Source organism: Hemibagrus wyckioides, linkage group LG07 (assembly GCF_019097595.1).
Source record: "Hemibagrus wyckioides isolate EC202008001 linkage group LG07, SWU_Hwy_1.0, whole genome shotgun sequence".
Lineage (NCBI taxonomy): Eukaryota > Metazoa > Chordata > Actinopteri > Siluriformes > Bagridae > Hemibagrus > Hemibagrus wyckioides.
In genome coordinates this window covers 29,419,901-29,434,225 of record NC_080716.1, presented here as the reverse complement: position 1 = coordinate 29,434,225, position 14,325 = coordinate 29,419,901, and the positions used below count along the sequence as shown (strand labels likewise).

General features: G+C 37.6%; 1 protein-coding gene across 1 annotated transcript in view; it reads left to right on the top strand.

Annotated features, from left to right (window-relative positions):
• The first annotated feature begins 7,017 nt into the window (after positions 1-7,017).
• The window catches only part of LOC131356296 (Fc receptor-like protein 5), a 40,895-nt gene continuing 33,587 nt past the window's right edge, over positions 7,018-14,325 (top strand). Inside the window, exons 1-3 of the mRNA XM_058395196.1 lie at positions 7,018-7,069; positions 12,715-12,750; positions 13,587-13,889. Coding sequence (XP_058251179.1) covers positions 7,039-7,069; positions 12,715-12,750; positions 13,587-13,889 — 370 coding nt within the window. The 5' untranslated portion in view covers positions 7,018-7,038. The remainder of the gene's footprint in view (positions 7,070-12,714; positions 12,751-13,586; positions 13,890-14,325) is intronic.

The window sequence follows — 14,325 nt, the reverse complement described above, 5'->3', positions numbered from 1 at the left end:
GATCATCAGGTACAGATTCCAACAATATAGACTTGTGTTTTAAACTCTGTCTACTTGTACTCTTACCTGTTGAACTATCATAGTAACTGAGAGTAGATACACATCAAACTAAACCCTTCTCATAACAGATATGGAGACACTGATCCACCTGAGCAGTCATGCTGAAGTACACACAATGTCCTAATCACACAATAAGATCATCACTCAGGACATTCAGACTGCAGATGAACAACTTTATACCCCACCACTCACTCTAATGAAGACACAAAGAGAACATTTACTCACAGAGCATCACAGAGAGTGGACTGAGCTCCATCCTGTCCCTCTAATGACTGACTGACTGACAGAGCAGAGGCGTGTGTTAAAGTCTTAATACTGTGTGGTTCAACTCCTATTTTAGTACATGCTGACTGTATGTGCTCTTCCTTCCTCTTTCCAGAAAATCTTAATGTGTGTGTTTTCCCCACTTACTAAGCAGAAAAGATTACAACATTTTAAAGTAAAACCATGTGTTTATTGCAGTATGTGACTGGAGGAAACCCAAGTGAATATGATATGATCAGGAGAAAATATGAGCTTAGGAATGAACCAGGGACACTGGAACTGTGAGACAGCACCATGACACTCTTATAAAGTCAGTCTTAATCAGTCAGAGCTTTAGTGTTAATGTAATCCCATGGTCATGCTTTCGTGCTCTCTTACTGGTTACTATTATTGTGGTTATTGTTCTGCTAAAAAGCACAAATGTACATTTAATGCAGACTTTTCTCAAGATTTATTTGAATCGTTAAATATGATTTATCATAATATTTAAACATACAACTGTAAAGCATTGAGATTAATGTTAATATGATCAAAATTTGTGCCTGCTTGTTTGTTGAGTAAATTAGAATTATCCTCTGTTAAGGTTTTCGTTTCATTCTGGAAGAGTTTGAGCTTCATGTTCGCTTGTGATGCATTAGCAATTCTACAGAAAACACAAGTGTAACTAATTTCAGTTAAAATATTGTCCTGATGCAGAGTGGGCAAGAGTGTGAGTACACATGTACATTTGTGATCCTTTTCAAATGAGAAAAGGTGGAGAGGGTGTAAAGCTGTTCTAAACGAGCTGCTAGACTCTATTAATAACTAGATAACATAGATAACTATGATATTAATAACTAGAAATATAGCCAAAAGAACAAGTGAATCATTTTTCCCCAGCAGTGTTAATGTGAACAGACATTAGTCAAGTGAAGAGAAGATAATGAGGCTCGTATTTAAATGTCATGAGAGACTTCAACCTCAGGTGCTGAGACAGAGACTGATGTGGATGATGCTGATTATCAAAATCATCCAATTCCAATACCTCAAAATATCTTCTAATAAATCAAACAATGGCAGAGCCAACACAAGGTGAGATTTACTGCCTTCTTTCTTAATGTTCGCTGTGTTCTGTTAATCAGACTGACTCACCACAATTATACTGCACACTTAATATAAAACCCAGATACTACTGAAAAAGACATGATAATTCTTATAAAATAAACTGGTGTCTACTGGACAGAGAAGTGAAAGTCAACATTAAAGAAACAGACTCAGTTACTGACAGCTCAAAATCTGCACCCTAAAAAATAATGTTAACATATTAAATAAGAAATAAAAACACCCACAGACTCACCTGATACAGTCAGTGTAACAGAATCACTGATCTCTCAGAGTCTCTCCCCTTTATACTGCAGCTGTAGGTACTACTGTCAGAGTGTTTAACATGCCTGATTGTGATCTCCTGCCTTCTGTAGGGTCTCCCTCCTCCCTCTGAGAGTCCAGTATTATTTTTATTCCAGCTGTAAGTCCACTGAGTGTCTGCTCCTCCCTGTATGTCACATCTGAGAGAAACAGTCTCTTCAAATGGACACATGTGTATCAGGATTTATGGACACCACAGCTTTGGGACTCTCTATAAAACTATCATGTATAGAGTGAGTATGAGTACATGTTTTTGTTACTTGTTGATACAGATATGTGTAACCTGCTTAATATTAAGAAATCAGCATTTTATTTAGCACTCATTATGTCAGTTGCTCTCTTGTGCAGCTGTGATTAAACATCTGCTGTTTTATACGTTAAGGCATTTAAGCAGTGTAAAACTATTTGAGGGTAAAACTATTCATTCAAATATGATCCATCCTTTGATTAGAATATATATATCAAAAAAATTGAATCAATTAATGAAAACAGCACATTTTAGACACACAGAACCCACAAGATTAAATCTTATTCAAGATATCTGAACCACTCTAAATAATAAATAGGTTTTAACATTTTAACTTCTCCAAATAATTAATAAGTCACTATTTACTTTATTGCACACTTTGTGTGTGTGTGTTGAGCTCTGCATTTCATGATCCGTAATGATACACCATGCTCAGCAGACGGCGCTGTTTATGCTTTTATTCCCCTAATTTTTTGTCATATATTTAATTATGCTGGTTAAATTTGCATAATTAGCTTAATATTTATTATACTTTAATTTATTGTACTTAAATTTTCAGATATTGATAATCAGTCCTCTCTTTTTATTATTTATTCTTCTAGACTTTGTTAGACGTAGAGAAGGTGAACAGATGATTCCTGAATGTATGAAGCATGGGGGAGGTGTGATGGTGTGGGGGTGGTTTACTGGTGACACTGTTGGTGACTTAGTCAAAACTGATGGCACAATTAACCAGCATGGCTACCATAGCATTTTGCAGCAACATGCCATTCCATCTGGTTTGCACTTATGCCAAGTTCACACTGCATGACTTTTCAGTCTCCGACTAGTTTTGCAATATCAAGGCAAGGTGGATTGCGTGCACGCGAGTGACAATCGCACAGTGTGAATGACCAAAAACTCGATCTGACAGAGTCGGCAATGAGTCAAAGTCGTGAAGTGTGAAAGCAGCTCTGACTGAAACATACCTCTGCGATGACCTACAGCCAATGAGAGAGTGAGATACAGGGCAGTGGTCAGTTCGGGGAGGAGTTATAGACAACAATATCAGCAAACACAGCTTCAGTTAGAGTACAATATTACAGTTTAATAGAGTTTATAGGCTTTTATCAGGAAAAAACATTTTAAATATAGTTATATCAGAATAAATAAGCTTTACAATAGCATCAAATAGAAATAAAGCAGAAGTATTTGCTTGACCAGCTGCATCAACAGCAGCACATTGAAAAATTATTCATTTGTTCAATTCTACAGAACAGACAGTCCTTATTCCCCGCACAGACCATCTGGCTCAAGAACTTTTTGCAGGGTAACGTTTCCAGTCTTGAGCGAGAACTCCGACATCACGTGTGATCTTGCGTTATTTCCTTATTATTTCTGGCATATGTTCGGTTGTAAAACACAGTTTGTGGATCAGACAGAGTTGTCGGAGATTCTTCCTATTGTGAAGACATGCAGTATGAGAGCTCCTGTCGCCGATCCATTGTGCAGTGTGAACACAGCAGCGACTAAATGCTCCCCTAAACAGTCATGCAGTGTGAAAGCAACAGTGATCTGATGACTTTGAAAATCATGCAGTGTGAACCCAGCATTAGTGAGGCCATTATTTGTTTTCCAACAGGACAATGACCACAACATATCTCTAGGTTATGTAAGAGCTATTTGTCCAAGAAAGAGTGATGAAGTGCTGCATCAGATGACCTGAGCTCCACACTCACATGATCTAAATCCAATTGAGATGGTGTGTGATGAGTAGGATCAGCAAGTGAAGGAAGAGCAGCCAACAAGTACTCAAGACATCTGAAAACTCCTTCAAGATTGTTGGAAAACCAATCCAGTTGACTACACGAGGCTGGTGTAGAGAGTGCCAAGAGTGTGCAAAGCTGTCATCAAAGCAAAAGGTGGCTACTTTAAAGAATCAAAAATGTAAAATATATTCTGGGTTATTTAACCCGTTTTTGTTGACTACATAATTCCATAATTGTAATGTCAATTTCAGTATCTTCAGTATTAAAAAACAATGTTGAATACAATGGAGAGAAAAAAAAAACATTGAATAAGAAGGTGTGTCCAAATTTTTGACTAGTAGTGTATAAATATTTACACAATATCCATGTTTTGTCAGAGGGGCACATTTGACTCAGAACAAAAGGTATAAAAACTGTGTTCAATAAAGCTTAAATGTTTATTTAATTACAAAGTTGAGAGAATGATGCACATGTGTGTGATTACATTATTGAATAGTCCAGTAATCTTAAATACTCAAGCCAGGGTGAATATCGTACCAGGCCGCCATAAAGATTCTTCTCCTGCCTTCATCAAGGTCCTTGAAAACTTCAGATTCTGAACTGGTGAGTCTCTACACTTGCTGATATCTGTGGATAAAGACAAACCAATATGGAGCACATGTAGTGATCAAGAAACACTAAAGGAATATTTATCTTGATAGAGCAATGACATGACATGAGATTAACAGTAATGCAAATCATAAGACTACACACTCCCACCATATGAGTGGGATTTTTTTCCCACCAAAAAAACACTATTTCTTCAATAGCTTCCAGGTCATGTGACCCTGTGACCCAAATCTAGTACCAAAATAATCTACTTGGACACCTTCACAGGGTACACCTCTTTGTATCCCAAAAAAATCTCTTCTTTTATTTTTAATTTAATTTTTATTAAAAAAAAAACACTATTTCTTCAATAGCTTCTAGGTCATGTGACCCAAATCTAGTGCCAAATGCTAAATACAGCAAATTTACATTGTTATACAGGCTGTACACTCACTACTTTACATTGTACCAGAGTGTCATTTCTTCAGTGTTGTTGTCACATTAAATGATAATAAAAATATTTACAAAAATGTGAGGGGTGTACTCACTGTATGTGTGTGTATGTATATACATATACACACACACACACACACATATATATATACACACACACACATTATATATATATACATATACACACACACACACACACACACATATATACACACACACACACACATTATATATATATATATATATATATATATATATATATATATATATATATATATATGTATGTGTGTGTGTATATGTATATACAGTATATATATATACACACACAGTATATATATATATATATATATATATATATATATATATATATATATATATATATATATACATACATACATATACACACATACATATATATAATATATCAAATTATCTCAACAGGTCCACTGTGATGCATGTGATAGATGGATGCATGCACAGTGTGTGGGAATGGACACTTTGCAGCTTCAAACAGCCAGAAAAAAATATGGAAATAGTGCTTGTGTGTTTAAGAAGACTATTGTGTAATAACAATAAAAAATGGCGTGTAATCGTGATAAGAAATGACTTGTTTATTTAAAGAACAGAGGAGTTAAATAAATGAAGAAAATGAACAAATGAATAAAAATCAATGAAGACATTTTTTGGGATACAAAGAGGTGTACCCTCTGGAGGTGTCCAAGTAGATTATTTTGGTACTAGATTTGGGTCACAGGGTCACATGACCTAGAAGCTATTGAAGAAATAGTAGGGTTTTTTTTAAATAAAAATTAAAATAAAAATAAAAAAGAGATTTTTTGGGATACAAAGAGGTGTACCCTGTGAAGGTGTCCAAATAGATTATTTTGGTACTAGTTTAGGGTCACAGGGTCACATGACCTAGAAGCTATTGAATAAATAGTGGTTTTTTTTTTTCAGTCGTACAGAATTTTGTCGACGGTCCCTAAACTACCGCTTCCGAATGTCTGTCTAATGTCTGAATATCAAGACAACTTCAGCGCGGTACCAAAACTAAATTTATAGCATAACATCAGCTCAGCTGCTTCTAACGTGCTAGCTAGCTAATCTGTTAGCTCGACGTGTTAGTTGCCTAGCGCTTAGTTATTTAGACAAAGCTTGTTCAGTCTCTTCTGCTAACGTTACAGTTGTGAGGATTTTCTTCTGCTGTGGCAGTTTTCAAAAGTAATGCCGGTGTTGTGTCCAACTCTGTTTGGGGATCTGTTTCCCCCTAGCCCCGCCCCCGGACATACTTTCTTCCAGAAGTCTACAATATAAAGCTAACACTAAGTACATTTATAATCGGAACTTAGTTGATCTTACCTTAAGTGTCTTCAACTATCTGGATGAGTTGTGACTTTTGTCTTGCTGTAACACGGTCCTGACAAGAGCAGAACATCACATGGACTACAAGCAGGAGACTCGAGCATGGAGGGGAACCGCTGCCTGATCTGAACTGCGCATGCGCGACTATATTTTCGTCAGCTATGTAGGGCGACACCATTTGAACAAACTCACTGAACGGCAATAAAAGTCCCCCCCCCCCCCGCCACAGTTATGATTACATTTGCTTAGGAAGAAGGCATCGTTTTTTCCTCTTTATTGTATGAAAGTTTCAAAATGCCAAAGCATAATAATATTTGTCAATTGACAATAACAGCAATATGAACATTATGCTATGACAGGCAACCGCAGACCAACAACTAACATTAATAACTTTTGAACTAAATTGATGTCAAATTCCTGCACCTGTTATGCACATCGTTAGACATCCAAAAAACTTCTATCCAGATGTTGAACTGCATATCTACATACAAGAGGGGTCATAGTCAGACATTGTGGGTCTCTCTCTCTCTCAGTCCCCCCCCCCTTCCTAGAACACAGGAAGTGTTAAAAAAGTGGTAAGGCTTTAACTCACACCTCTGCTCTGTCAGTCAGTCAGTCGTTAGAGGTACAGGATGGAGCTCAGTCCACTCTCTGTGATGCTCTGTGAGTAAATGTTCTCGTTGTGTCTTCATTAGAGTGAGTGGTGGGGTATAAAGTTGTTCATCTGCAGTCTGAATGTCCTGAGTGATGATCTTATTGTGTGATTAGGACACTTTACCATAACTGCTCAGCAAAATGAGTGGTGTGTGGGTCTGTCTCTCTTTCTGTTTTTGTTTCATAAGCAAACAGGATGTGGTAAGGCTTTAACTCACACCTCTGCTCTGTCAGTCAGTCAGTCGTTAGAGGTACAGGATGGAGCTCAGTCCACTCTCTGTGATGCTCTGTGAGTAAATGTTCTCTTTGTGTCTTCATTAGAGTGAGTGGTGGGGTATAAAGTTGTTCATCTGCAGTCTGAATGTCCTGAGTGATGATCTTATTGTGTGATTAGGACATTTGTGTGTACTTCAGCATGACTGCTCAGGGGGATCAGAGTAATGAGAGTAAATCAGGTGTTTCAAATATATAAAGATGTTTTTTAGACGTTAGCATTAACTAGAAATTCTGATTAAATGCCTTGTAACCTACATAGTTTTTGTTACTATTATTGTCTGTGCTCGGAAAGATCTCAGTACAGCAAGTTCACTCTAATACCAAACTAATGCACAGAAAATTTTTAAATAATCCCTAACTGTTATTTAATAAAAGTCACTAATTATTATTCCTAAGTTAAAATTAAGAGCAATAATTGTGCAGAAACACTTCTCATTATTCCTGTACACACATAGCAATGAGAGTGTAAGAGGCCTGTGAGCAGGCCTGGTGCAAATTTAGCTGTGACAAAGAGGATGTGTGAAAAAAAATGTGGTGGGTGGGGTAGTTTGAAGATGGACGTGTGAAAGCAAGTAACTTTTTAACTAAAAAATCTGGGGGTAAGTTTAACTTAAATCACTGAACCCTTTTAAACCAAACATTGTCCAAACTGAATCCCCACTTAAGAATCAAAGAATCATGCAGAAATAAACACTTCTCATTAACCCTGTACAATGACTTACACAGGATAATGACAGTTCTAGAGGCGTAAGAAAATAAATAGACAAATTGGCAGTTGTAGTTTAGCTTCTTTTTTAATTCACTGTTGCTGAAACAACAAGGAGGAAGCTGAAAATATTTGTATGCTGCATGCATTTAAGTTGTTGGTGCCAGATTCTGTGGCTGCCACCTGCATCATGCAGTAAAAATCAATATGCATTAGACCAGATGTCCAGTTTTCAAATGGTCAGTTTGGGTTAGTCGGTGTCCACTCTAGGCTTGGATTCCTTTTCTTCTCTGACAGGAGTGTTCTGCTGTTGTGGCCAATTCAGTTCGATTAAATTCAGTTAAATTTTATTTTTATAGCACTTTTAACAGTGAACATTGTCTCAAAGCGATTTTACAGAATATAAGAAATATAGAAAAACTCCCTGAGATGACATGAGGAAGAAACCTTGGGAAGAACCAGAGCCAAGAGGGAGCCCATCCTCATTTGAGTGACATCAGAGGGTGTGATTATAAATTATTATAAACACCAGACAGTTGGAATTTTCATAAACTATCATGATTATAAGTAATGTTCTTTTTACAGTCATATACAGAGTAAGAGATTCTAGTCCATGTTATGCCTTAAATTTCCACATTTTGTGCATTCCAGAAATGCATTTCTGTTTAAAGTGTGGCTGTTGAGTGGCCCCTTGTTATGACTGAATTGTTGTATGCATTATACAGTAAATCATACTAAATGTAACAGAATTTTAGCAAAATCATCCACTTATTTGATGAAATAATTTTTAATTTTCAAACCAATAACCCCCTTACAAAAATAGTTAACTGCCCATGATTTGTGTGACAAGCCTAGTTGAGTTACCATTATCCAGGAACTATCTGGCAAAAATATGGATGTCAAGCACTGTCAGGATTTACATCATTGACAGTGAAAACCCCATTTTCACAATTATCAACCAGCTTTTTTTTTTTTTTTTTAATTATTCTCTACTAGCACGCAACCTCCTCCTACCGAATGATTTCCTTTCATATACTTGTTGTACCAGTGATTTTGTTGCTGCTCAGTGGAAGAATGCTGTTGTGCAGTTTCCATTGCAGTCTTGAACCAGAACAATAAAGACTTGGCATCCAAATCATAATCAGCCACACAAGAGTCTTTCATCACCTACTTAAACATGACAATACGACGAGCCTGAGGCAGCTTGTTGCGAATCCATATGCGAATCTTTATTAAATAATCCAAAACGACAGGCAATAATCATGAACGAGGAAACAAAAGCGAAAGGTCAAAACCAGAAAATCAAACTCTATAGCAAAAGCAAAAAGCCGAATAAACAACACGAGACAAAATCAGAAACCAGAAATGTAAGCGAGAGTCCAAGGAAGGATAACAGACTTTGACAGCATTCAAACCTCTGTAATCGATGCATGGGCGTAGCCCTTCATGCTTCTTCCACACGAAAAAGAAGCTAGCTGCAGCTGGGGATGTGGACGGTCTAATATAGCCCGCCTGCAGGGCTTCATGGATGTACTCATTCATGGCTTTGCTCTCGGGATTGGAGAGAGGATAAATCCAACCCTTGGGAGGCATGGCATTAGACAGGAGGTCGATGGCACAAGCCCTGGTATGGTGTGGGGGTAGGTGTGTAGCCTTCTGTTTGCTGAACACCTCCCTGAGATTGCCTAATCTCTGGGAATGCTTGTGTCACCCCCTTCTAGTGGGCTCTCTATAGATGTTGCCAGGCAACTGACGTGGTATAGGATCTCGGAAGCATGTCCTTAAACATTGTGGTGACCAGCTTACTAATTCCCCTTCCTTCCAGGACAGGTGAGGGTTATGGAGACGTAACCAGGGGAATCCGAGAATCACCGGGTTCTTTGGGGAGGAGATGGTGTAGAAAGTGAGCTTCTCAGTGTGAAAAAGTCCAACTTGTAAGGTGATGAGGGTGGTTTGGTGTGTTAGGGGTGTACGAGGAGAGGGAGACATTGGTGTCTCGGCACATCATCTCTGCTTGGAGGGATGGACATAGTCCCTCATGGAACAATGTTACAATGACATCATCTGGCATCATAGGGACACACCCAACCACAATGTTGTCCAGTGTTTTGTTAAATATTTTGTCACCATTTCCCATAAGATGGTAAGCTATTGTACAGGATTTAGCTACACCACATAGATTAAGAAGTTCTGCAATCGAATTGGTTTTAAACTTTCTGGGATTTGATACACACAAAACATGTTTAAGATGTTGCATTAGAGATGTTGAAGCTGTTGATAAGAACATTTCTAATTTATGGAAATAAAGTATGACCATTAGTCTATCTGCAGAGTCCTATTTTCTATATTCAGCTCTCCAGTGGCATCTTCCCAAAAACACATTGTTCACATGCTCTCTGTCCCTTTCCATGTCTGGACAATAGAACAGCTGTTGATTGCACTGACCAGCATTCTATCTTTTGTCCTTGATGGTCTTCCAGTTTACGCATGCCAGACAATGGTCTTCCAAATGAGTGTTGGAGCATATACTTTAATCTCTTCTGCTTAGTTACAGGGTCTGTTGTCACTCAGTAAAGGACACACACCATCATGATTCTCAAGCTTTTTCCACTGCTTGAACAATCTCAGCATCCTTAGGTCAGTACTATTCCTGTCTTTTCTGGAGCTTTGATGATTCCTATGTAAGGAGCAACCTAGAGATGCAGAAACGCTATAATGATTTATAATCACACTAAATCATTATAAAAGGGAGAGTGTGAATTGCCATAAACAGCGGAGGCCTGGCACTGACTGGAAACTTAAAAATGTCCTGCAAGTCACCTTCCAGCCTATAGGATGCATACGAGTGGTGTATAGCTCCTATAATGACCCTTATTTGGCTCACTTAGCAAAGCGGACATGAATCAGTGCATTAGCTAGCAGGCAATGCTTGAGATGAAATGAAAATAATGCCAACTGGGCAACCCAGCAGAGTTCACAGTTTGATGAGAGGGTAAAATTGGCCTTTTTGGGTTTTTTTTACAAGTAACTGAACTTCTCACACTCAGTCCACTTCAGCAGCATAAACTCAAGCCTATGAGCTTGATATTTGGTTTAGGAATTTGACTTGAGTCTTCACAGCAGAGCGAAAGCAAAGTAAACAAATGGCAATTTTAGAATTGCAGTGCTACAAAAGATTAAATACTACATTAAAATTCATTTTTGGCTATACAGCGAATGAAATAAGTATTGAACATGTTACCATTTTTCTCAGTAAATATATTTCTAAAGGTATTATTGACATGAATGTTTCACCAGATTTTGGTAACAATCCATGTAATCCACACATGCAAAGAAATCAAACCATAGATGTCCATAAATTATGTGTAATAATGTAAAATGACACAAGGAAAAAGTATTGAACACTTGAAGAAAGGGAGGTGCAAAAGGCATGGAAAGTCAAGACACCATCGGAAATCAATCAGTAATTAGAAAGCAAGCCTGCACCTTGCAAATTAATATCAGCTGGTTCAGTCCCAACTGATGGCCTATAAAAAGGTGTCACACAAGAAATATCTCATGATGGGTAAAATTAAAGCGCTCTCTTAAGACCTTCACAACCTTATTGTTGCAAAGTATACTGGTGGCATTAGTTACAGAAGGATTTCAAAAATTTTGAATACGCCAGTAAGCACTTTTTGGGCCATAATCCAGAAGTAGAAAGAACATCATTTCACCACAAACCGGTGAACCAAGTAAAAAAAAAAAATCAGAAGAATTTTCCAAGAGCCAAGGACCACTCGTGGAAAAATTCACAAACGCCTGGAATTAGCAGGTACAGTTGTTTCAAAGAAAACTATAAGTAATGCACTCAACTGCCATTGGCCTGTATGCACACTCACCACGCAATACTCCATTGCTGAAGAAAAAGCATGTCGAAGCTTGTTTAAAATTTGCTGCACAACATTTGACAAGCTTGTGAAATACTGGAAGAATATAGTCTGGTCAGATGAAAGAAAGATTGAACTCTTTGGATGCCATAATACACACTATGTTTGGAGGACAAAAGGCACTGCACATCACCCCAAAAACACCATACCAGCAGTGAAGTTTGGAGGTGGGAACTTCATGGTGTGGGACTTTTTCAGCATACAGTACTGGCAAACTTCTTATAATTAAACAAAGGATGAATAGAAAAATGTACTGAGACAATCTTCTGCCATCTTCCAGGATGAGTAAGATGAAATGAGGGTGGACATTTCAGCAAGACAATGGTTCCAAACACACAGCCAAGGAAACTCAACTGGTTTTAACAAATGAAGATAAAGCTGCTAGAATAGTCCAACCATTCACCTGATGTAATGACTCACCTGCTCCAGGCTGATTAGGATCAATGTGCAGTTCACAAAAAAGTCCATAATCCAAACTTGTAATCCAATATCCAGGCAAAAGTAATCCGAAACCAAGAGAATATCTTAAACGTAAATCCGGAAACATGAAACATGAAAGTCCTTAATCCTTAAATCCACAAAGCCGTATAAGACACTTGGTACCTTCCAATAGAATGAACGGCGAGCACGCCATAATAAAACCCTGAGGCACTTCCTTGGGGGTGGCCTAATACTCGGGTGAGGGCTCCCTCCAGTTGTCAAGACGTCACAATTTAAAACAGTGCTCACCCGATATGCCGGACACCCATCTATTTCGAGTGGTGGGGGCGGTTCATTCACCATTGGTGTTTCGCCCGGACGAGTGTGGTCTGGCTTGAGGAGAGACACGTGGAACGTGGGTGAGATGCGATACGAAGATGGGAGCTCCAATTTGTATGCGACCGGCTTTACCTGTCACACGATCCGACATTTAATAAGATTTACGCTTGTGGGTTCTGTGTGTCTAAAATGTGGTGTTTTCATTAATAGACTGAATTATATTTTCCATATTTATGTCATGTTCTGTTTCTGTTCCCTTTTTAGTGCTGATTTCACTTATACCAGTGGCCCAGGCTCAAGGTGATTTATATATGGTTGTTTGGTGTGGAGAAGGTTGTGCACAATTTATTAATTTGTTCCTTGTTTGGTAATGCAGTTTTTATAGCTCTAATCAAAGGATGGCTGCAAGATCAGATTTGAATAAATAGTTTTACACTCAATAAGTTTTATGCTGCCTAAATGTCTTAACATATTAAACATAACACCACACAAGTTTAATGACAGCAGCACAAGAGAGCTGTCATAACTCTCATAACGAATGCTAAACAAAATGCTCCATGATGATTTCTAGTTACTAATCTCTGATATCAAACTGAATTGATTAGGCTTATGTCTGCTTCTGAGTAATGAAATAGTACGAAATCCTTAGAAAATTAGGTATCAGATGCCTTAAGACCTACCTGCTTTTACTAATGCAACTAATGAACTTTCTAGTCCACCCATATATTCATAAACTGGCATATTTATAGAACACGTAGATTTTTTAAAAAGCCAATCAGATTGACCAGTACACTTGGAAGTTTTTGAACTGGTATGAGTAATGACCATCAAAAGGGAGATAAATAACAAACTCTTAACTATGTGTCTCTTCTGTGTGTTTAAAGCAGATGAAAAAGTCATCTGTCATAGCTTTACTGTATCGAGATTTTGACCACTTTAAAGAAAATGCAGTATATTTAAATGGTGGTGCAGGAATTGTTGCCAGATCCAAAAACTAAATAAATCTAAAATCAGCAAATACACTTACTACACTTCAATCCTATCATGAATTTTGTGAACATATGAAACAGTGAATCTACTGCTTATGTTGTAAAGTGAAAAGCAGCTCTGACTCCTTCATCATTTCATACCAACAGCAAAACCCAAACCGACTGTGAGAGTGAATCCTCAGAGCTCCGTCTACACTGGAGACACCGTCACTCTGAGCTGTGAGCAGCAGCATGGGACTGGATGGGAGTTTCAGTGGTACAGAAATAATCAGCTGATACAGAATCTGAACAGTGAACAAGTTAAAGCACTTAAAGTGACAGTTGATAATGCAGGAGAAACAGAATACAAGTGTCGGGCACGTAGGAAAAGCTACTATACATATAGCAGCTACTATAACAACGGCTTCTACTACACAGAGCTCAGTAAACCTGTCAAGATTACAGTAAGAGGTATGTCATGATTTTTCCTCTTTTCATAATAGGTTTGTTAAAATGGTTTAGAAAAAAATGTTGCTTTATTAATTATTTTTCATTCCAGAAAGTTCAAAATTATCTTGAAATACACATGTTTAAAATTACTAGTCATTTTTTGGCTGATACAAAAGTTTAACAATATTTTATTTAACAAATAAAAAATGAATAGAGATAAAGCTTTAACTTTTTGTTTTACAACATGTAAAAGTCTTCAGTACAGGAGTTTATGTTTTGCTGTAACATGACAAACTGCATTTTTCAAATGTATTCATTAGATGTGTGAGAAAATAGATAGCCTAATGAGATACCATAAGGGTTTTTGTTCTGATTCTTGTCTTGTCTCCAGCCCGTCCTGTCATTGGTTGTTGTTCTAATGTGTCTGGATTACACTTACCTGATTTCAGTTTCATGA